The following is a 22,901-nucleotide window of genomic DNA, read 5'->3' as shown; positions in this document are numbered from 1 at the left end:
TGGACATCAAGGATGCTTATCTCCACGTCCCGATATACCCTTCTCACCAAGGGTACCTCAGGTTTGTAGTACAAAACTGTCATTATCAGTTTCAGACGCTGCCGTTTGGATTGTCCACGGCACCTCGGGTCTTTACCAAGGTAATGGCCGAAATGATGATTCTTCTAAGAAGAAAAGGCATTTTAATTATCCCTTACTTGGACGATCTCCTGATAAGGGCAAGATCCAGGGAACAGTTAGAAGTCGGAGTAGCACTATCTCAGGTAGTGTTACGTCAGCACGGGTGGATTCTAAATATTCCAAAATCGCAGCTGATTCCAACGACACGTCTACTGTTCCTAGGAATGATTCTGGACACAGTCCAGAAGAAGGTGTTTCTCCCGGAGGAGAAGGCCAGGGAGTTATCCGAGCTAGTCAGGAACCTCCTAAAACCAGGACAGGTCTCAGTGCATCAGTGCACGAGGGTCCTGGGGAAAATGGTGGCTTCTTACGAAGCGATTCCATTCGGAAGATTCCATGCAAGAACATTTCAGTGGGATCTACTGGACAAATGGTCCGGATCGCATCTGCAGATGCATCAGCGGATAACCCTGTCGCCAAGGACAAGGGTGTCTCTCCTGTGGTGGCTGCAGAGTGCTCATCTACTAGAGGGCCGCAGATTTGGCATTCAGGATTGGATCCTGGTAACCACGGATGCCAGCCTGAGAGGCTGGGGAGCAGTCACACAGGGAAGGAATTTCCAGGGCCTGTGGTCAAGCCTGGAAACGTCTCTTCATATAAACATTCTGGAACTAAGGGCCATTTACAATGCCCTAAGTCAAGCAAAACCTCTGCTTCAGGGTCAGGCGGTGTTGATCCAATCGGACAACATCACGTCAGTCGCCCACGTAAACAGACAGGGCGGCACGAGAAGCAGGAGGGCAATGGCAGAAGCTGCAAGGATTCTTCGCTGGGCGGAAAATCATGTGATAGCACTGTCAGCAGTATTCATTCCGGGAGTGGACAACTGGGAAGCAGACTTCCTCAGCAGACACGACCTTCACCCGGGAGAGTGGGGACTTCACCCAGAAGTCTTCCACCTGATTGTAAACCGTTGGGAAAAACCAAAGGTGGACATGATGGCGTCACGTCTAAACAAAAAACTGGACAGATATTGCGCCAGGTCAAGGGACCCTCAGGCAATAGCAGTGGACGCTCTGGTAACGCCGTGGGTGTACCAGTCAGTGTATGTGTTCCCTCCTCTGCCTCTCATACCAAAAGTACTGAGAATCATAAGAAGGAGAGGAGTAAGAACTATACTCGTGGTTCCGGATTGGCCAAGACTGACTTGGTACCCGGAACTTCAAGAGATGCTCACGGACGAACCGTGGCCTCTACCTCTAAGAAAGGACCTGCTACTGCAGGGGCCTTGTCTGTTCCAAGACTTACCGCGGCTGCGTTTGACGGCATGGCGGTTGAACGCCGGATCCTGAGGGAAAAAGGCATTCCAGAAGAAGTCATCCCTACTCTGGTCAAAGCCAGGAAGGACGTAACCGCAAAACATTATCACCGCATTTGGCGTAAATATGTTGCGTGGTGTGAGGCCAAGAAGGCCCCTACAGAGGAATTTCAACTGGGTCGTTTCCTTCATTTCCTGCAAACAGGACTGTCTATGGGCCTAAAATTAGGGTCCATTAAGGTTCAAATTTCGGCCCTGTCGATTTTCTTCCAGAAAGAACTGGCTTCAGTACCTGAAGTTCAGACATTTGTAAAAGGGGTCCTGCACATACAGCCTCCTTTTGTGCCTCCAGTGGCACCTTGGGATCTCAATGTGGTGTTGAGTTTTCTAAAGTCACATTGGTTTGAACCACTTTCCACTGTGGACTTAAAATATCTCACATGGAAGGTGTCGATGCTGTTAGCCTTGGCTTCAGCCAGGCGTGTGTCAGAATTGGCGGCTTTATCATATAAAAGCCCTTACTTAATTTTTCATTCTGACAGGGCGGAATTGAGGACTCGTCCTCAATTTCTACCTAAGGTGGTTTCTGCATTTCACATGAACCAACCTATTGTGGTACCTGCGGCTACCAGGGACTTAGAGGACTCTAAGTTGCTTGACGTTGTCAGGGCCTTGAAAATATATGTTTCCAGGACGGCTGGAGTCAGAAAATCTGACTCGCTGTTTATCCTGTATGCACCCAACAAGCTGGGTGCTCCTGCTTCTAAGCAGACGATTGCTCGTTGGATTTGTAGTACAATTCAGCTTGCACATTCTGTGGCAGGATTGCCACAGCCAAAATCAGTAAAAGCCCATTCCACAAGGAAAGTGGGCTCATCTTGGGCGGCTGCCCGAGGGGTCTCGGCTTTACAACTTTGCAGAGCAGCTACTTGGTCAGGGGCAAACACGTTTGCTAAATTCTATAAATTTGATACCCTGGCTGAGGAGGACCTGGAGTTCTCTCATTCGGTGCTGCAGAGTCATCCGCACTCTCCCGCCCGTTTGGGAGCTTTGGTATAATCCCCATGGTCCTTACGGAGTCCCAGCATCCACTAGGACGTCAGAGAAAATAAGATTTTACTTACCGATAAATCTATTTCTCGTAGTCCGTAGTGGATGCTGGGCGCCCATCCCTAGTGCGGATTGTCTGCAATACTTGTATATAGTTATTGTTACAAAAATTCGGGTTATTATTGTTGTGAGCCATCTTTTCAGAGGCTCCTTTGCATTTATCATACTGTTAACTGGGTTCAGATCACAAGTTGTACGGTGTGATTGGTGTGGCTGGTATGAGTCTTACCCGGGATTCAATATCCTTCCTTATTATGTACGCTCGTCCGGGCACAGTATCCTAACTGAGGCTTGGAGGAGGGTCATAGGGGGAGGAGCCAGTGCACACCACCTGATCCTTAAGCTTTTATTTTGTGCCCTGTCTCCTGCGGAGCCGCTATTCCCCATGGTCCTTACGGAGTCCCAGCATCCACTACGGACTACGAGAAATAGATTTATCGGTAAGTAAAATCTTATTTTAAGCATGAACACCTGATAATGCAGAGCAGCCACAGCACTGTACACTGGCATAGTGTAAGGGGGAAAAGTGTAAGAGAGAAGGGGCAAAGGTACACCTCATGGTTTAAACATGAACACCTGACAGTGCAGTGCAGCCACAGCAGCAACTCAGATTTCTTCATGTGTCAGGTGCCTGGATGTAGTTCAGAGAAGATAGACTTGCATGCGCATCACAGGCAAGCAGTAGAAAGGATAATCTGTTCCCTCCTGCTGACTCCTTCACCCCTTCCTTGGCCAGCGCCCCTGGGCGAGCACCATTCTGGCCAAGGGGTAGATACGCCACTGGGGCAATATCCGACAGGATTTCTCTGTAACCCCAACAGTCCTTGGGGTCAGTCCTTTGTAATGCCAGATCTATATAAGAAACAAGACTGCAACAATTGCTGACCTTATTGAATCTGCAGATCTAGCCTGTATTACAGAGACCTGGCTAGATGAAAATACAGTGTCACAACTGAGGGCCTGAGCTGACGGGAGGCAGCCTCAGTTGTAGGGGCTGAGATGTACCGGAACCTGGGAGGTTGTATCAGACCCCTGGACATGTAAGTAACATGAATAATAACTGCCCGAAGGCGTGACCACGACAACTTGGATAAAAGTCAATGATGTTTATTATGACAACTCCGCAACACAGCAGCAGTAAAAGAAAACGTAAAAGTCAGCAAAGAATAAATACAGTTCCTGGGTACTACAGGATGGCAGGAGCCACAGGGCACTGGTAGTGTGAGATAGTTCTTATGATCTTCTAGATGGAAAGTCCTTACCAGGCCCGACTGTAGCAATGGAGATAACCCAGGATTGTGCCAGCTGGTGTTCCAGGAAAAGCTGGGTTGCTGAAGATAAAACAGCTGCTGTGGATACTGGCTGGAACCAGACTGTTGTTAGCACGGAGTGGATACTGGCTGGAACCAGTTAAATAATAAATGAACTTGGGAGCGATGAAATATGAACTGAAATGTAGAACTTGAGAGCGGAGAAATAATAATACCGGTGGAGAGTGGTAAAGTGTAGAAAGGACACCGGCCCTTTAAGGAAAGCTGTACTCTGCTGGAAGCTGAGCTGGAAGCAGGTAATGTTGTAGCTGGAAACAGATGAATCCACAATGGATTGGAGAGTCAGGCTACACCGCAGGTGGAATGCTGGTGCGGGTCTCTATGGTGGAAGTCTTGAGACAGGAGCTGGAACCTGGAAGACAATCACAGGAGAGAGACAAACAGGAACTAGGTTTGACAACCAAAGCACTGACGCCTTCCTTGCTCAGGCACAGTGTATTTATACCTGCAGCAAGGAAGGGATTGGCTAGGCAATTATGCAGATTATCAATACTGAGAACAGATTGGTGGAAATGATCAGCTGACAGAATCCAAGATGGCTGCGCCCATGCAGACACTTGGAGGGAAGTTTGGTTTGTAATCCATGTGGTAATGAAAACAGTAATGGCGGCGCCGGCCACCGGAGACAGGAGGCGCCAGGCTGACAGATGCACATCCAACCACGCGGACACAGCGGAGGCCGCGGCTGACGTAATCGCCACTCAGACACTCTGCATGCAGAAGTTCAGGGACGGCGGCGGAGGCCGCGGGAGACGCCATGCCAGGTGTAAAATGGCGTTTACTGTGACAGCGTCCCAGAGTGACAGGAGAGGATACAGGAATGTACACATCAGGATAACAGATGGGATCCGGTCATGGAGCGCTGAGCCAGCCTTAGGAGGCATCTGATGGGTAAGAAATGGCGTCCAGATACCCGGATCGTGACATGCAGCACCTATATTGGAGGCTGCAGTACCAACAAACTACTTTGTCATCCACAACCCAAGACTGGACCGCAGGGGTGGCGGAGTGGCTATCTGCTTCAAAAAAGAACTTAAACTTAGGGTCCACCCTACTGAAATTACTCGCTCATTCGAGTGCATTGCTGCCCGGAGTTCGACAGGATTTGGTTTCAGAGTACTTCTCATTTACAGGCCACCTGGAGATGGAAAGATATTTCTACAAGAAATTGCAGACACTGTTGCTGGCCTGGTTCTGGAACATCAAATATGGCTCATCCTCGGGGATTTCAATGCATGGGTGGATGATGAGCTCTCACGCCTTGGCCAAGACCTCCTGTGCACAATGAATGGTCTGGCCTTCACACAGGTCATTCCCTCTGCCACACATAAAAGTGGTCAGACTCTCGATCTTGTCTTTCAGATTGGATTAGAAGTCACTGACCTAAAAATAAACCCAGTCATCTGGTCAGACCACTACTCCCTTTGGTTCTCAGTTGCAACCCCTCAAATAAGATCTCTGCCCGTGGAGTTGACCAGGTATCGTCCAAGGAGGGGTATGACTCCCCAGGCTCTTGCAGCAAATCTGGATCTCTCTGCTATACTGGGTGCGTGTGAAGATCCCTTTTCCCTAGTCCGTTATTATAATAGGGATGTTATGGCTGCAATTGATATTATCGCCCCTGTGCGTATAAGACCTCGTAAACCACAACGTCAAGCTCCATGGTTCGACAACAGTTTTAGTGAGCTCAATAAAAGGAGGCGTAGACTGGAAAGACGATGGAGGAAGACTAACCTAGTGGATGACAAAATAAAACTAATAAAGCATAACAAAGAATATCAATCGACAATCACTCGTAAGAAATCACAGTTCCTGTCAAATGAGATCACAGCAATATACAAAAAATTATAGCAATTGTGTGCAATAGAAATCCCCCACAATGCAGCTGTAGTTTCTGTGTAAGAGTAAGCAACCAAATTACTCGAAATGCAGAGAGTGAAACAGAAAATACACAGGAACCAGTCAGCGCTATAGGGAAAACCACATTCACCCTGTGCAATAGTGTACACCTTCACTTCACAAATTGTGAGTTCGCTACCACTTAATGAATTTATATAAATATATTCAATTTCATCCGTCCTTAGAATACCGCCAACTCTCTAAAAAATAATAAGGAACACATAATAGTGCAGATGGTCTAATTAATTCAAATAAATCTACCCTGTGTACGCTTCCTTTTTCATTAGGACCACCCCTCCACCCTTATCTGCAGGTTTTATGATTATTGATTTATCATTCTTTAGAGTTTTTAAAGCATCAAATTATTTTTTAGACAGATTCAAACTTCTACGTTTGTTCCCTTTTCCTGCTTTTTGACTCCTTTCAGTTATTTTACCAATCTCTTCACATACAACCTTATTGAAACACTCTAAAAAACTTCCTTTTGAGTGAGTAGGATAAAATGTAGATGGAGGTTTAAAGTTGGTGAAAGATTCCACCTGTTGATCAACATCAGTTGCTTGCTCCTTATTTAAAAAGAAGCGTTTAATGGTAAGTTTCCTTATATACTTTTGTACATCCAGAAAAAGATTAAAAGAGTTAGGGTGAAACGAAGGGGCGAATTTAAGTCCTTTTTTGAGGATAGTGGCTTCTTCAGCCGTTAGTTCTCTATCGGTTAAATTAAATATTTTCCCTTTAGACGAATCCTCCATACCATTCACCTTTTCCTCAGCCAGTTTAGTGGATTTCTTTTTTTTCTTTTTTGACTCAAGTTTGGATCTCTTGCCTGCTCTTTTACCTGTCTTTGTTTTCCTATTTACACTAGTTAATATTTGTTTCTCCAGGGTGGCCTGGAGTCCCATTTAAAAAAAGCCTGATTAGACTCCTGAGATCTCCACCTATCCGGCTTTTCCAAATTAGAAAACCTATTTTGTAATTCAAGTGTATTTGGACGTGTATAATCATTATATCTATTTCGTCCCTCTTGTATTTGATCCCTATTATAAGACCATTTCCTACTCAAAATATGTTTATGTGGATAAGTTTTAGTCCATATCTTTTGATCATTTTGTTGGTGATTCTTGGGATTTCTATAGAGGGTGGGAGTATTATTCCTCCCACTGAAAAAACGGGTGTGGTTCCTACCTCCATTAGGATAGTTATGCCTTAGTTGGGTATTTTACTTATTTAAATTGGATAATGGTGTTGATACCCCATTGTTCTCAATGTTAATCTTAGTGGGAGTAGGGCATACAAACCCCTCTGGAGCTAATGATAATTCCAGATCCCTCTGGTATTTTTTCTGTTTTTTTATCCTCAAATCCTGAGTGCATTTATTAATTTTAGACAATAGCTCCTTTTCATAGGAGACAAAATCCTCAAGATCCTTAAAAGGGTGGATCATGGTTTGTAACACACCAATTTCATCATTGAGTTTTTTCAAAACCATAGTCCGTTCCCTTATAATAAGATCAATTAATGAAATGGAGCAATTATCAAGGATGGAGTTCCATTCATTTCTGAAATTTACATCCTCATTTCCAAAGGATGGTTGTTTAGTTAGTTTTAACCCTTTAGGTATAATTTTAGCTACTTGGTATTGTTCTAAAGTAGCCACCTCCCACCATATTTTGTTCTCCTTTAACATTAATATCTCCAATTTCCTAAAGACAGAGCTTAAATCTTCATCAGCTAGATCAAAATCTTCCCCTGGCTTAGTAAATGTATTCTTAATTAATTGATTTCTAGATTCTCTATAGGTGAACATGTTTGCAGCACTGTACTATAGTAGGATGCAAAGAGAACAATATACAAAAAATTATAGCAATTGTGCGCAATAGAAATCCCCCACAATGCAGCTGTAGTTTCTGTGTAAGAGTAAGCAACCAAATTACTCGAAATGCAGAGAGTGAAACAGAAAATACACAGGAACCAGTCAGCGCTATAGGGAAAACCACATTCACCCTGTGCAATAGTGTACACCTTCACTTCACAAATTGTGAGTGCGTTACCACTTAATGAATTTATATAAATATATTCAATTTCATCCGTCCTTAGAATACCGCCAACTCTCTAAAAAATAATAAGGAACACATAATAGTGCAGATGGTCTTATTAATTCAAGTATGTCTTTATTGCACGATGTCCACTTACAAACGAATCCTTTTTAAAGGCGTGTTAGATTATCCACACAGGCAATACAGCAAGAGACCTTTTCAAGATGTTCAGCTCGTTGTGGTTTACCATAAAAGATAAAAAAGTGCAAAATAGTGCAGATAGATAAAAACAATAGCAGCTTTAATACTGAAGTGCACTTACAATCATAGGTTAATGTAATGCATTAACACAATCCACATGGTAGAAACAACTGGTGCCGACTCCTGATGGTCCCCAGATCGTCTAAGGGTAAGCAGAAACACACTTCCGGATAGTGTGTTCAGTCCAGCAGTATCGGTACCAGGGTTCAGCAGTAGTGGAGAGAGACAATCATACCATCGCTAAACGCGTTTCAGACCTCAGTCCTTCATCAGTAGCATGGTATGGATTCCGGAACCGGAAGTGACGTGACCTTTGCGTTCCAAATGACGTAATTATGTGTTCCAAAGGTCCGTCTTTCTTATTCTAATTCCGGACAGATTCTATTTTCAACACCACAGTGTTTCCAATGTGAATGGGCAAGAATTCATTCCTCCCTTTATTTAAAGGCAAGGGGCGGAGTTCATCCATTATATAGAGACATAGAAAACATAACAATAGTACAATTAATAAGACATAAAAATGCATATATAAAAATGATCAAAAATACATATAGTGATCAAATGTATTTTTGATCATTTTTATATATGCATTTTTATGTCTTATTAATTACGTCATTTGGAACGCAAAGGTCACGTCACTTCCGGTTCCGGCTAAGTGTATGCGGAAGTGACCGGGAGTGCGGCGTCATCTAATTCTGGACATCTGTAACTCTAATTAACTGCCTATAAAAGCACAGATTAGTTAATCCATACCATGCCACTGATGAAGGACTGAGGTCTGAAACGCGTTTAGCGATGGTATGATTGTCTCTCTCCACTACTGCTGAACCCTGGTACCGATACTGCTGGACTGAACACACTATCCGGAAGTGTGTTTCTGCTTACCCTTGGACGATCTGGGGACCATCAGGAGTCGGCACCAGTTGTTTCTACCATGTGGATTGTGTTAATGCATTACATTAACCTATGTTTGTAAGTGCACTTCAGTATTAAAGCTGCTATTGTTTTTATCTATCTGCACTATTTTGCACTTTTTTATCTTTTATGGTAAACCACAACGAGCTGAACATCTTGAAAAGGTCTCTTGCTGTATTGCCTGTGTGGATAATCTAACACGCCTTTAAAAAGGATTCGTTTGTAAGTGAACATCGTGCAATAAAGACATATTTGAATTAATTAGACCATCTGCACTATTATGTGTTCCTTATTATTTTTTAGAGAGTTGGCGGTATTCTAAGGACGGATGAAATTGAATATACTTATATAAATTCATTAAGTGGTAACGCACTCACAATTTGTGAAGTGAAGGTGTACACTATTGCACAGGGTGAATGTGGTTTTCCCTATAGCGCCGAAATGAGATCACAGCAGCAAACAATAGGCCAGCTCAACTTTTCCGCACAGTGGAGATGCTTTGCAAGCCAGCATGCTTGCAGACTGACGAGACCCTCTCCCAGGCAAGATGCAACGAGTTTGCAAACTTCTTTGCAGATAAAATATCCACCATCCGGGCTGGAATCTCCACAGTGCCATCAAAGGAGTGCCAAACTACAAAGCTTGCCAATATAAGCTACCTGCCTTCATGGACCAGCTTTGACCCAGTGGATGTAAAGGACACTGCTGAAATTGCTCGGATTTTGCGTCCCACCACCTGTGATCTGGACCCAGCCTCAACCAAGCTTCTAATAGGTTGTATGGAAATAATTGGTCCTGTCTTTGCAAAAATTGTTCAATGCTCTTTGCAGACAGGCATTTTTCCTGGACCCCTAAAGTAAGCAATTGTTAGACCGCTTCTTAAAAAACCTAATTTAGATCCCGACTGCATGACCAACTACAGACAGGTATCAAACCTTCCTTTCCTAGGAAAGGTTATTGAGAAAGTGGTTGCAAATCAACTGGAAACCCGCCTGACAACCCATGATATTTATGATCCATTTCAATCAGGATTCAGGAGAAGACATAGCACTGAAACAGCCCTGGCGTGTGTGTTAAATGATCTTCTGATGGCAAGAGACAGAGGTGACTGTTCAATATTAATCCTTCTAGATTTCTCGGCAGCATTTGATACCGTGGACTATGGGCTTCTGATTGAGCGACTGATACATTTCTGTGGTCTTAATGGCACAGTCCTAAGCTGGATCAAATAATTTCTCACAGGCAGGTCACAGAGAGTATCGTCTGGATTATACTCATCACCACCAGTGCCATTGCCATGTGGTGTCCCACAAGGTTCTATACTATCCCCCATGCTTTTTGCAGTATACATGCTCCCATTGGGCAAAATAATCAGGCGCCATGGCCTGGTCTACCACTGTTATGCAGATGATACACAACTGTACTTGTCCTTTGCTCCGGGCACTGATAACCCATTAGCAACCCTAAATGGCTGTCTAGCTTAGCTACAGGAGTGGATGAGCGCCAGTTGGCTGCGACTGAACCCGGATAAAACAGAGGTCCTTATGATACGACCGCAACATCAAAGGACAAGACTGCAGCACAGCCAACCAACTGGAATTACACTCGGGGATTCAGAATTACAGACCAGTGATCGTGTGCGGAATCTTGGCGCTGTCCTGGATGATGGCTTGACACTTAAACATCAGATATTAGCCACAATCAAATCCTCATTCTTTCACCTGAGGAACATAGCCAGAATCAAGCACTTAATTCCCTCAGATGATATGCCAAAAGTCATACATGCATTTGTATCATCTCGATTAGACTACTGTAATGCCCTCTACCTTGGTCTCCCAGCAAAAGAATTGCAACGCTTACAGCTGGTGCAAAAAACAGCTGCCAGGCTGTTAAGCAACCAGCCCCGTTCTAACCACATAACACCCATCCTCTACTCCCTTCACTGGCTGCCTGTAAGATGGCGAATCATCTTCAAGATTGGCTTACTGAGTTTCAAAGCATTACATGACCAGGGCCCAAGGTACCTGAAACAGCTTCTGACCCCATACTGCCCCACTCGATTACTGCGATCTGTAGATGAAGGACTTTTAGCAGTACCTAGAATCTACCGTAATTCATCTGGGGGTCGAGCTTTTAGTCATGCGGCTCCGACTCTATGGAACTCACTTCCCCGCACAGTGCGAGAGGCCCCAACTATAGAATCCTTCAAAAGTAGACTCAAGACTTTCCTGTTTACTCAAGCATTTCCATAGTGTCCCTTTTAGTATCTTCATGCTTCTGTATTTTATGAAAATGTACTTCATTATTTTCTGTACTATATTATGCTATGTATCTGTTAAGCGCCTTGAGTCCTATTGGAGAAAGAGCGATATATAAATAAAATTATTATTATTATTATTAACAGAAAAATACCCGGCAACGTGGAAATTAGAATGACTTCTCACTTATTTTCTCATGCTGAAATATTGAGATTCACTGTGCAGATTACAAAATATTTCTAGAATGTGGCTCAAGTATATATTACCAATTTGCAGTGCATCATGTAAAAAGCAATGATCTGTTTCAAAGCTATAGTATGTTTGTTTTAATGAGAGCCACAGGGTACAGCCAACATAATCAGTTCATAAAGGTCACATTACATTAAAATTCAGTAATTGACAGAGAAATTATATGTTGACCATTGGTGAATACATTGTCTTCTGCAGGGGGCAGTATCTGTATGAGATGAAGAGATATGACCTTGCCAGCTTCTGCATTCACCATGCATCCAAGATGACGGAAGGTATGGAGCAGAATCGTATAAGTGTCTACAGCAGTCTGTTGATTTTGTTGCTTATTTGATCACCAGGTTTGTATTACTACAAATATCCCTGAAGGTGCATGCGATTGTGCTTCAGAGCCCAAATCAATCCCTTATACCTTTTTCTAATATGAAAATCTGATGCCATAGTGGGGAAATATAAAATACACAAAATAGCATAGTGCAGTGGTTCCCAAACTTGGTTCTCAAGGCACGTAACAGTTCAGGTTTTATGAATAGCCATGTTTTAGCACAAATGGCTTAATCAGGACTTCAGTCTATTTGATATAATTATCTACACTCAAGCAAGGATACCTTAAAACCTGGACTGTTTGGGTGCCTTGAAGACTGAGTTTGGGAACCACTGGTATACGGTGTCATGGAGAACATAGCAATGAGTAAAGGTATGAAAGTGAACCTGATAGCCGACATACAACATTACCTAATGCTGATTCTGTAGTATTTTTGAAACCCAACTTTAACTAGTCTACAGATATTGAGAATGAGGTCCATGATACAAAACAAGAGAAGTGGTATTGTTCACCTTGTCGTTAGTAGTGACAGAAAGTTCCATGGATAAATATCCAAAACCTTGAGCTATGCCTCATTACTGAATAATAATTAGATAAGAGATTTCACCATCCTTGGCGTTTGCTCTCAATTTTGATATTAGAAAAAAAATCAAACAGCTTTCTGTCATACTGATTACCAAGGATTTCAAGGGGCCACCGTCAAAGTAGGGATGTAGTTATGTGACCGACGGTCACAATAATTCCCCCTGCCTCCCGAACCCTCACAATACCGACAGTCGACATGCCGACTAGAAGGGACTATTCCCACTTGGGGGTGTCACTCCAACCTTCGTTACATTGTCTAGTGTGTATAGACAATCTGACATGGTCCAGGACAAAGGGAATTCGGACCAACCATTGGGCCGATTACACATCGTTCTAGTGTGTACCCACCCTAAGATGTATTCCCTAGTTATATTCTGTTTAATCTTTTTACTTTTCCTAACATTTTTACTTAACCATTATATCTCTTTTTTGAAAGCTGACTTGATATTAACAATAGATAATTTGAAGAATGCATAACCTATGAACAGTGCAGCCTAATGGTACAAATAGTGGACTCTTCACAAATACTCCACAAATAACATGGGTAAAAAAAGAATTGTTCCACTATGGCGCACATTCGTACATGGCAATCATATTTTCTCATACGTCCTAGAGGATGCTGGGGTCCACTTCAGTACCATGGGGTATAGACGGTTCCGCAGGAGCCATGGGCACTTTCAGACTATTTCAGAGTGTGAACTGGCTCCTCCCTCTATGCCCCTCCTCCAGACCTCAGTTTAGAAAATGTGCCCAGGCAGACTGGTCGCACTCTAGGGGAGCTCTACTGAGTTTCACTAAAAGAGTTTGTTAGGTTTTTTATTTTTAGGGAGACTGCTGGCAACAGTCTCCCTGCTTCGTGGGACTTAGGAGGAAGAAGTGGGAACCAACTTCCTAAAGTGTTTCATGGCTCTGCTTCTGCTGACACCATTAGCTCCTGAAGGGTACTGAACACTAGCTGCGGCTATGCGCTCACTCCCACAGCATGCCATCACCCCCCTAACAGAGCCAGAAGTCAGAAGACTGGTGAGTGTATTACCGGAGGTCTGCAGAGAGGGATCTCCGGTCATCGTGACGGCTTAAGGTACCGCGCAGCGAGCGGGAACGCTGCGCGAACATGCTATCCATAACACAGTGCACAGCAGGGTGCAGGCCGCGGGGGGGGGGGGGGCGCCCTGGGCAGCATGAAACCTACTCTCACTGGCAAAAGGTGGCATATGATGCTGTGGCACAGTCATAAAAGGGGGGGGGGGAGTGTATATTGTGGTTCTAGAACCTATTATTGGCAATATATATAGCGCGGAAAGTCTCTGTGTAAAAAGTACGCAACACAGGGATTTTTTGTCTCTGTGTACAAAGTACACGACACAGGGATTTTTTCTTTAGGCGCTGAGTTGTGGACTGGCAATTCCTTTCTGTGTCCCTCTGACAGATTTTACTGTAGGTCTGTCCCCTATATGCCCCGGAGTGTCTGTGGTGTGATTGTGCACGTGTGTGACATGTCTGAGGCAGGGAGCTCTTCCCCTAAGGGAGCCATTTTAGGGACACAGAGTTGTAATGTGGTGGCGCTGCCGGCACACCAAGAGCCTGAATGGGTGAAAGAATTACGTGATAGTGTGAGTCATATCAGTAAGAGATTGGATAAGTCTGAGTCTCATGCAGAAAACTGGAGAAAATCTGTCGAAGATGTGATTTTTAATAGTTCTACCTTTTCATCCACAGGGGATCCCTCTGGTACACATAAAAGGTTATTTGCACAAATAGTACAAACTGATACTGACACAGACTCTGATTCCTGTGTCGACACTAGTGATTCCAGGGGAATAGATCCATAGTTAGCAAAAAACATTCAATACATGATTGTTGCTATAAAGGAGATGTTAGAAGTTACGGAGGCCCCTCCTTTACTACAGGAGAAGGCTTATTTCTCATACGTCCTAGAGGATGCTGGGGTCACCATTAGAACCATGGGGTATATACGGGATCCGCAGGAGACATGGGCACTCCAAGACTTTGAAAGGGTGTGAACTGGCTCCTCCCTCTATGCCCCTCCTTCAGACTCCAGTTTTAGAATTGTGCCCAGTGAGACTGAACGCACTACAGGGAGCTCTACTGAGTTTCTCTGAAAAGACTTTGTGTTAGGTTTTTTATGTTCAGGGAGGCTGCTGGCAACAACCTCCCTGCTTCGTGGGACTGAGGGGAGAGAAGTATGACCAACTTCTAGTGAGTTTAATGGCTCTGCTTCTGGCTACAGGACACCATTAGCTCCTGAGGGTTTGATCGCTTGGTACGCTTAGATGCTCGCTCCCACAGCCGGCCGTCACCCCCCTTACAGAGCCAGAAGTCAGAAGACAGGTGAGTAGAAGAAGAAAGAAGAGTTCAGTGACGGCATTTCCCTGAGGTACCGCACAGCGAGCAGACGCTGCGCGCCAAGTTTCCGCTCACACACACACAGCATTACTGGGTGCAGGGCACGGGGGGGGGGGCGCCCTGGGCAGCTAAAATCCTCAGCCTAAACTGGCAAGAGAGGACATTAGTGCAAAGGCACTGTCCTAACCCCTGCCAGTATAATCAGTATTACAAAGAGCGGGACGGAAGCGCGCCATCAAGGGGGCGGAGCTTCGTCCCCACAGCTCACTCGGCGCCATTTCATCTCCGCTGGCTGCAGAGGCACCGGTCCATCCTCACACTACTGAACAAGTATCAGGGTGCAAAACGGGGGGGGGGGGGGCAGGTTATTTGGTGCAATAATATAATATAAAAAGCGCTACAGGTCTGGGGCATTTTGGTAATCGCTTCAGACCCATTGATTTGGCGCTGGGGTGTGAGCTGGCAGATTCCCTCTATGTCTCTCTAACAGGCTTTTTTGTGGATGTGTACCCTATAAGCCCAGTGGGTATTTCTTACACGTGTGTCGGCATGTCTGAGGCTGAGTGCTCTTCACAGGAGGCTGTATTAGAGACACAAAAGGCGGGGGAGGTGACCATGTCGGCATCGCCGACTCCTGATTGGGTAAATGTGTTGAATGCTTTGAATGCTAATGTAGCTCATATTAGTAAGAGATTAGACAAGTCTGAGTCTCAGACCCAGGCATGGAAGAAATCTGTGGAAGATATGTTATTACAAGTTCAGGTCCCCTCGGGGTCACAGAAACGTACGTTTTCCCAGTTGGCTGACACTGATACCGACACGGACACTGATTCCAGTGTCGACTATAGTGATTCCAGATTAGATCCGAAATTGGCAAAGAGCATTCAGTACATGATTGTGGCTATTAAAGAGGTATTGCATATCACTTAGGACCCTACCAATCCAGATAAAAGGGTCTGTATGTATAAGGAGAAGAAACCTGAGATAACGTTTCCTCCCTCTCATGAACTGAACACGCTATTTGAAAAAGTCTGGGAAAGTCCTGACAAAAAGTTTCAGATTCCCAAAAGAATTACGGTAGCTTATCCGTTTCCCTCAACAGATAGGGAAAAGTGGGAGTCACCCCCCCCCACCGTGGACAAGGCCCTGTCATGTTTGTCTAAAAAGGTGGCTCTCCCGTCACCTGACACGGTGGCCCTTAAGAATCCTGCGGATCGTAAACAAGAAACTATGTTAAAGTCCATTTATGCGACCACAGGTACGCTACTCAGACCTGTCATTACGTCTGCGTGGGTAAGTAGTGCTATCGAAAAGTGGCAGACAACTTGTCTTCTGAAATAGATACCCTAGATAGGGATAGCATCCTCTTGACGCTGGGTTATATCAAGGACGCTGCAGCATACCTTAAGGAAGCTGCGAGAGATATTGGTCTTTTGGGATCAAAGGCCAATGCCTTGGCAGTCTCAGCTAGATGAGCGTTGTGGATTCACCAATGGAATGCTGATGCTGATTCCAAGAAAAGTATGGAATCTCTACCATATAAAGGTAAGGCCTTATTTGGTGACTGACTTGATGATTTGGTATCTACAGCTACTGCGGGTAAGTCATCCTTTTTGCCTTATGTTCCTCCACAACAAAAGAAAACGCATCACTAACAGATGCAGTCCTTTCGGTCCAATAAATATAGAAAGGGGCGAGGTTCTTCCTTCCTTGCTACTAGAGGAAGGGGAAGAGGTAAACGATCACCAGCCTTGTCAGGCTGCCAGGAGCAGAAGTCCTCCCAGGCTTCTGCTAATTCCACTACATGACGTTGGGGCTCCTATGCGGGAGTCCGCACCGGTGGGGGCGCGTCTCAAACTCTTCAATCAGTTTTGGATTCGTTTGGACCTAGACCCATGGGTTTTACAAATAGTATCCCAAGGGTACAAGCTGGAGTTTCAAGCAGAGCTTTGAAGAATTATGTCGCCAGAACGGCTCAGATTAGGAAAACAGAGGCTCTGTTTGTCCTGTTTGCTCCCAACAGGGTTCGGTGTCCTGCTTCCAAGCAGACCTTTGCACGCTGGATCTGTAACACGATTCAGCATGCTCATTCCACGGCTGGATTGCCGTTACCGGAATCGGTGAAGGCCCATTCTACTAGAAAGGTGGGCTCATCCTGGGCGGCTGCAGCCTCCCTGAACATAAAAAACCTAACACAAAGTCTTTTCAGAGAAACTCAGTAGAGCTCCCTGTAGTGCGTTCAGTCTCACTGGACACAATTCTAAAACTGGAGTCTGAAGGAGGGGCATAGAGGGAGGAGCCAGTTCACACCCTTTCAAAGTCCTGGAGTGCCATGTCTCCTGCGGATCCCGTCTATACCCCATGGTTCTAATGGTGACCCCAGCATCCTCTACGGACTAAGAGAAAAGGATTTACCGGGAGGTATTAAAATCCTATTTTTTGTAAGGAAAAGAAAATTAATGTAACTTTTCCTCCATCTCATGAGCTGAACAGTCTCTTTGAGGGAGTGTGGACAAATGCTGAAAAGAAATTTCAGGTTCCCAAAATAATTCAGGTAGCTTATCCTTTCCCTGCAGAGGACAGGAAAAGGTGGGAGTCACCCCCTGTTTTAGACAGTGCCCTGTCAAGGTTAACAAAAAAGGTGATTCTCCCTGCGCCTGGGACGGCTTCACTTAAGGAGCCGGCAGACCGCAAGTTAGAGACTACGTTGAAATCTATTTATGTGGCCAATGGGACATTACTCAGGCCTACCATTGCCTGTGCGTGGGTGAGTAATGCTATTGAAAAGTGGTCAGAAAACTTGTCATCAGACATGGACACAATAGATAGAGACGAGATACTCCTAACGTTAGGGCATATCAAAGACGCTGTTGCGTATATGCTAGAAGCCATGAAAGATATTGGTCTCTTGGGATCAAGAGCCTCTACCATGGCATTCTCAGCATGGAGGGCGTTGTGGATTCGCCAATGGAATGCTGACGCAGATTCCAAAACGAATATGGATGCTCTCCCATACAAAGGTGAGGCCTTGTTTGGAGAAGGGCTGGATGCTTTAGTTTCTGCGGCTACCGCGGGTAAGTCGACATTCTTGCCTTATGCTCCTGCACCGGCAAAAAAGACACATCACTCTCAGATGCAGTCCTTTCAGCCCCATAAATACAAAAAGGGTAAAGGTTCCCCTTTCTTTGCGGGTAGAGGAAGGGGAAAAGGAAAAAAGTCCACAGTGTCTCCAGGATCACAGGAGCAGAAATCAACCTCTGCTTCTGCCAAATCTTGCGGGAGTCCGCTCAGGTTGGGGCACGTCTGAAACTCTTCAGTCACTTCTGGGTTCAATCTGGCCTGGACCCGTGGGTCGTACAAATAGTGTCCCAAGGGTACAAACTTGAGTTTCAAGACATTTCCCCATGCCGATTTTTTAAATCGACCTTACCAGCTTCTATCCCGGACAGGGAAGTGGTAGCAGCAGTAATACAGAAATTGTGTCAGGATCAAGTCATTGTCCTGGTTCCCTTGTTACAACAAGGAGAAGGGTTTTATTCAAGCCTATTTGTAGTTCCGAAGCCGGACGGCTCGGTCAGACCGATTCTAAACCTGAAAAATCTGAATCTCTACCTGCAAAGGTTCAAGTTCAAGATGGAATCTCTGAGGGCAGTGATTTCCAGTCTGGAGGAGGGGGAATTCATGGTGTCAGTGGACATAAAAGATGCCTACTTACATGTTCCCATGTATCCTCCGCATCAAGCTTATCTGAGATTCGCAGTGCAGGATTGTCATTACCAATTTCAGACGTTGCCGTTCGGACTCTCCACGGCACCGAGGGTGTTCACCAAGGTGATGGCGGAGATGATGGTCCTCCTTCGACAGCAAGGAGTCAATATAATTCCTTACCTGGACGATCTCCTGATAAAAGTGAGGTCCAGGGAAAGGTTGGTGCAGAACATTGCACTCTCCCTGACAGTACTTCAACATCACGGTTGAATCATACATTTTCCAGAGTCACAATTGGAACCGACGACAAGATTGTCCTTTCTGGGGATGATACTGGACACAGAAGTACAAGGGGCATTTCTTCCAGTAGAAAAGACTCTGGAAATCCAGAGAATGGTCAAACAAATTCTGAAACCAACAAGAGTGTCGATTCATCAATGCATTCGGTTGTTGGGAAAGATGGTAGTGGCCTACGAGGCCATACAGTTTGGCCGATTCCATGCCAGAGTATTCCAGTGGGACCTATTGGACACATGCATCAGAGGATAATCCTGTCATCCAAAGCCAGAATTTCGCTCCTGTGGTGGCTACACAGTTCTCACCTCCTAGAGGGACACAGGTTCGGGATTTAAGACTGGATCTTGGTGACCAAGTCTCCGAGGCTGGGGAGCAGTCACACAGGGGGAGAGCTTCCAAGGAAGATGGTCAAGTCAAGAAACTTGTCTTCACATAAACGTTCTGGAGTTGAGAGCCATTTACAACGGCCTTCTACAAGCGGTGCATCTTCTTCAAGATCAACCCGTACAGATCCAGTCGGACAATGTAACAGCAGTCGCTCACGTAAACCGTCAGGGCGGAACGAAAAGCAGAGCGGCAGTGGCAGAGGTGTCAAATATTCTCCTCTGGGCAGAAAGACATGCAAGAGCTCTGTCGGCAATGTTCATTCCAGGAATGGAAGCAGACTTCCTCAGCAGACACGCTCTATATCCAGGAGAATGGGGCCTCCACCAAGGAGTCTTCGCAGAGGTGACAGGTCTTTGGGGAATTCCTCAAGTAGACATGATGGCATCTCGTCTCAACAAGAAGCTTCAGAGATATTGTTCCAGGTCGAGAGACCCTCAAGCAATAGCAGTGGATGCACTAGTGACCCAGTAGGTGTTTCGGTCGGTATATGTCTTCCCTCCACTTCCACTCATTCCGAAAGTTCTCAAACTCATAAGAAGAACAAGGGTTCGAGCGATCCTCATTGTCATGACTGGCCAAGGAGGGCTTGGTATCCAGATCTTCAGGAGTTGCTCATAGAAGATCCTCGGCCTCTTCCTCTTCACGAGGACCTGCTGCAGCAGGGGCCGTGTGTGTATCAAGACTTACCGCGGCTACGTTTGACGGCATGGCTGTTGAGTGCCGGATCCTAGCCCGAAAGGGTATTCCCAAAGAAGTCATTCCCACTCTTATTCAGGCCAGGAAAGGAGTAACGTCTAAACATTACCACCGTATTTGGAGAAAATGTGTCTTGGTGTGAAACCAAGAAGGCTCCAACGGAAGAGTTTCAGTTAGGACGTTTTCTCTATTTTCTCCATCGGGTGTGGATGCAGGCCTACGATTGGGTTCAATCAAGGTCCAGATATCGGCCTTGTCCGTTTTCTTACAGAAACAATTGGCCTCCCTTCCAGAAGTTCAGACATTCGTGAAAGGGGTTCTGCACATCCAACCTCCATTTGTGCCTCCTGTGGCACCATGGGATCTTAACGTGGTGTTGCAGTTCCTGCAATCGGATTGGTTTGAACCTCTACAGGAGATAGAGTTGAAGTTTCTCACTTGGAAAGTGGTCATGCTGTTGGCCTTGGCATCCGCAAGAAGGGTGTCTGAATTAGGGGCCTTGTCTCACAAGAGCCCTTACTTGGTTTTCCATGAAGATAGGGTTGAGTTAAGAACTCGTCAGCAATTACTTCCAAAGGTGGTTTCTTCTTTCCATATAAACCAACCTATTGTGGTGCCAGTGGCTACTGACACCTTCGCTGCTTCAAAGTCTCTGGATGTGGTCAGGGCTTTGAGAATCTATGTCGCAAGAACAGCTCGGATACGGAAAACAGAGGCTTTTTGTCCTGTATGCTCCCAACAAGATTGGGTGTTCTGCTTCTAAGCAGACTATTGCGCGCTGGATCAGAGGTACGATTCAGCACGCACATTCCACGGCAGGATTGCCGATACCGAATTCGGTGACTGCCCATTCTACTAGGAAGGTGGGCTCATCCTGGGCGGCTGCCTGGGGAGTCTCGGCATTACAGCTTTGCCGAGCAGCTACTTGGTCAGGGGCAAACACGTTTGCTAAGTTTTACAAGTTTGACACCTAGGTCGATGAGGACCTACCGCTTGGTCAATCGGTGCTGCAGGGTCATCCGCACTCTCCCGCCCGTACTGGAGCTTTGGTATAACCCTATGGTACTGAAGTGGACCCCAGCATCCTCTAGGACGTATGAGAAAACAGGATTTTAATACCTACCAGTCAATCCTTTTCTCGTAGTCCGTAGAGGATGCTGGGCACCCAGCCCAGTGCGTACTTTACCAGCAGTTGTTAATTTGTTAAAAATGTTTTCAGCACGGTTGCTGTAATGTTCATGCCCGTTGGCATGTGTTTTGTTGAATGCCATGTGTGCGGCATGGTTGAAGTGTGAGCTGGTATGAATCTCACCATTAACTTACATGTAAATCCTTTTCTCGAAATGTCCGTCTCCCTGGGCACAGTTCCTATACTGAGGTCTGGAGGAGGGGCATAGAGGGAGGAGCCAGTTCACACTCTGATAAAGTCTTAAAGTGCCCATGGCTCCTGCGGACCCGTCTATACCCCATGGTACTGAAGTGGACCCCAGCATCCTCTACGGACTAGTAGAAAAGGATTTACCTGTAGGTATTAAAATCCTGTTTTCACAGTCTCAGAAATTGTTAGGCGCCGGGGTCCGCTCGTCGGTGCGGCCCGGCGCCTAGCAACCAGGGACGCCGTGCGCGTACAGCCGCCGGCTCCCTGGCAACGCTAGACGCCGGGCGCACGGAGCCGCACGGACCCTAGCAACGGGGACGCCACTGGCGGACCGCGTTCCCCGTTGCTGGGTCCATTTAAATTAATAAGGGCACCTGTTTCCTGGCCGTGCAGCAAGGCAGCTGCACGGCATTTAGTCCAATCAGCCTCTAAACAGCTGATTGGAGGACTCCCTGTTAAGTACACTCCCAGGGCTTCTCACAGATGCCGGTAATAGCTTCCTGCATGCTGTATCTGTTTGCTGAGAGTGTTTCCAGTCCTGCTGTACCCGGTCGTTCCGGTCCTCAGTTGTCCTGTACTCGGAAGTCGTCATCTGTTCCTGGAGTCCTGACTGAGCACCTTTAAACATCCAGTGGTGTTCGTGAGTCACGGCGTAGCCGTGTGTTGCGGCTTGGCCGCTTTATTACTTATTATTTATTATTTGTGTTTCGGAGCTTTTGCGGAGGATTCCGCTCCCACAGATCCACTCTGGTATCCAGCGGTGCTGGGTAGGAGTAACGGACTAGTGGATTTTGGTTGTCCTTTTATCTGGCGGTTTTTCCGCGCATACTTCTGGTTTGGTTAGTTAGCTTGTTGCCCTTGGCCTGTTGTCAGTCAGAGGTCCTCTTGTCATCATCCTTCTGACAATGCTAAATTCCTATGTCGTATAAACAACCCTTATGAAGCTAAGAACACTGTACGCTGTTTACTTAAGAAATACCGTAATGGTACGCTATTTGCGTAACGATCGCTCAGCCGTAGGCGAGACGCTCAAGCGTCACGTTCGCTCACGGCCCAGCGATCACAGGACACGTTATTGGTTATGTCTAGGGGAATGATTCGCTATGGCGTAGCATACACTCGAGACCACGAGGAGGTCACCAGCGATGCAGACGCTCACAACACTATACCTTGATATTAAACCTTATACCGACGAAACACACAGAATACCTTTAATGTGAGTACAGGGTGTAAATGCAACTTTGTGTAGCCTGACTACCTACAAAGCTGTTTGAGCGTCACCGACGCTCAAGTGAACACTTAACACTATAGTAAATACACAGATACTGTTTTAGGGTTCCAAAGCCTATTATCTGTATTATATCTAGTATACTTGTAAAAGAGTAACACAGTACAAATGATACACTACAATATAACAAAGACTTCCTAACCAAACACCTAACTAAGGGATAAACTACAATACTATCCTGGCCTAACACAATACAATACAATACTATAAAGTTTAGTCTAGGGGAGTTACGAGAGAAAAGAGAAAATAGAGAGAGAGAAATAGACACAGAGGGAGAGAGAGGAATTGGCTCACAGAAAGACAATGATTACGGAGAGAACTTACGCACAAAGGGTATGATCGCCTGCGCCTCGATATCCAGCTCCCGATTATC

At 45.6% G+C, this 22,901-nt stretch overlaps 1 protein-coding gene across 1 annotated transcript in view; it reads left to right on the top strand.

Annotated features, from left to right (window-relative positions):
- Positions 1 to 22,901, top strand: part of TTC6 (tetratricopeptide repeat domain 6) — a 660,756-nt gene that overhangs the window by 505,378 nt on the left and 132,477 nt on the right. The window contains exon 20 of the mRNA XM_063947843.1: positions 11,696 to 11,772. Coding sequence (XP_063803913.1) covers positions 11,696 to 11,772 — 77 coding nt within the window. The remainder of the gene's footprint in view (positions 1 to 11,695; positions 11,773 to 22,901) is intronic.

Source organism: Pseudophryne corroboree, chromosome 12 (genome assembly GCF_028390025.1).
Source record: "Pseudophryne corroboree isolate aPseCor3 chromosome 12, aPseCor3.hap2, whole genome shotgun sequence".
NCBI classification, from domain to species: Eukaryota; Metazoa; Chordata; class Amphibia; order Anura; family Myobatrachidae; genus Pseudophryne; species Pseudophryne corroboree.
This window is presented reverse-complemented; position numbering and strand designations above follow the sequence as displayed.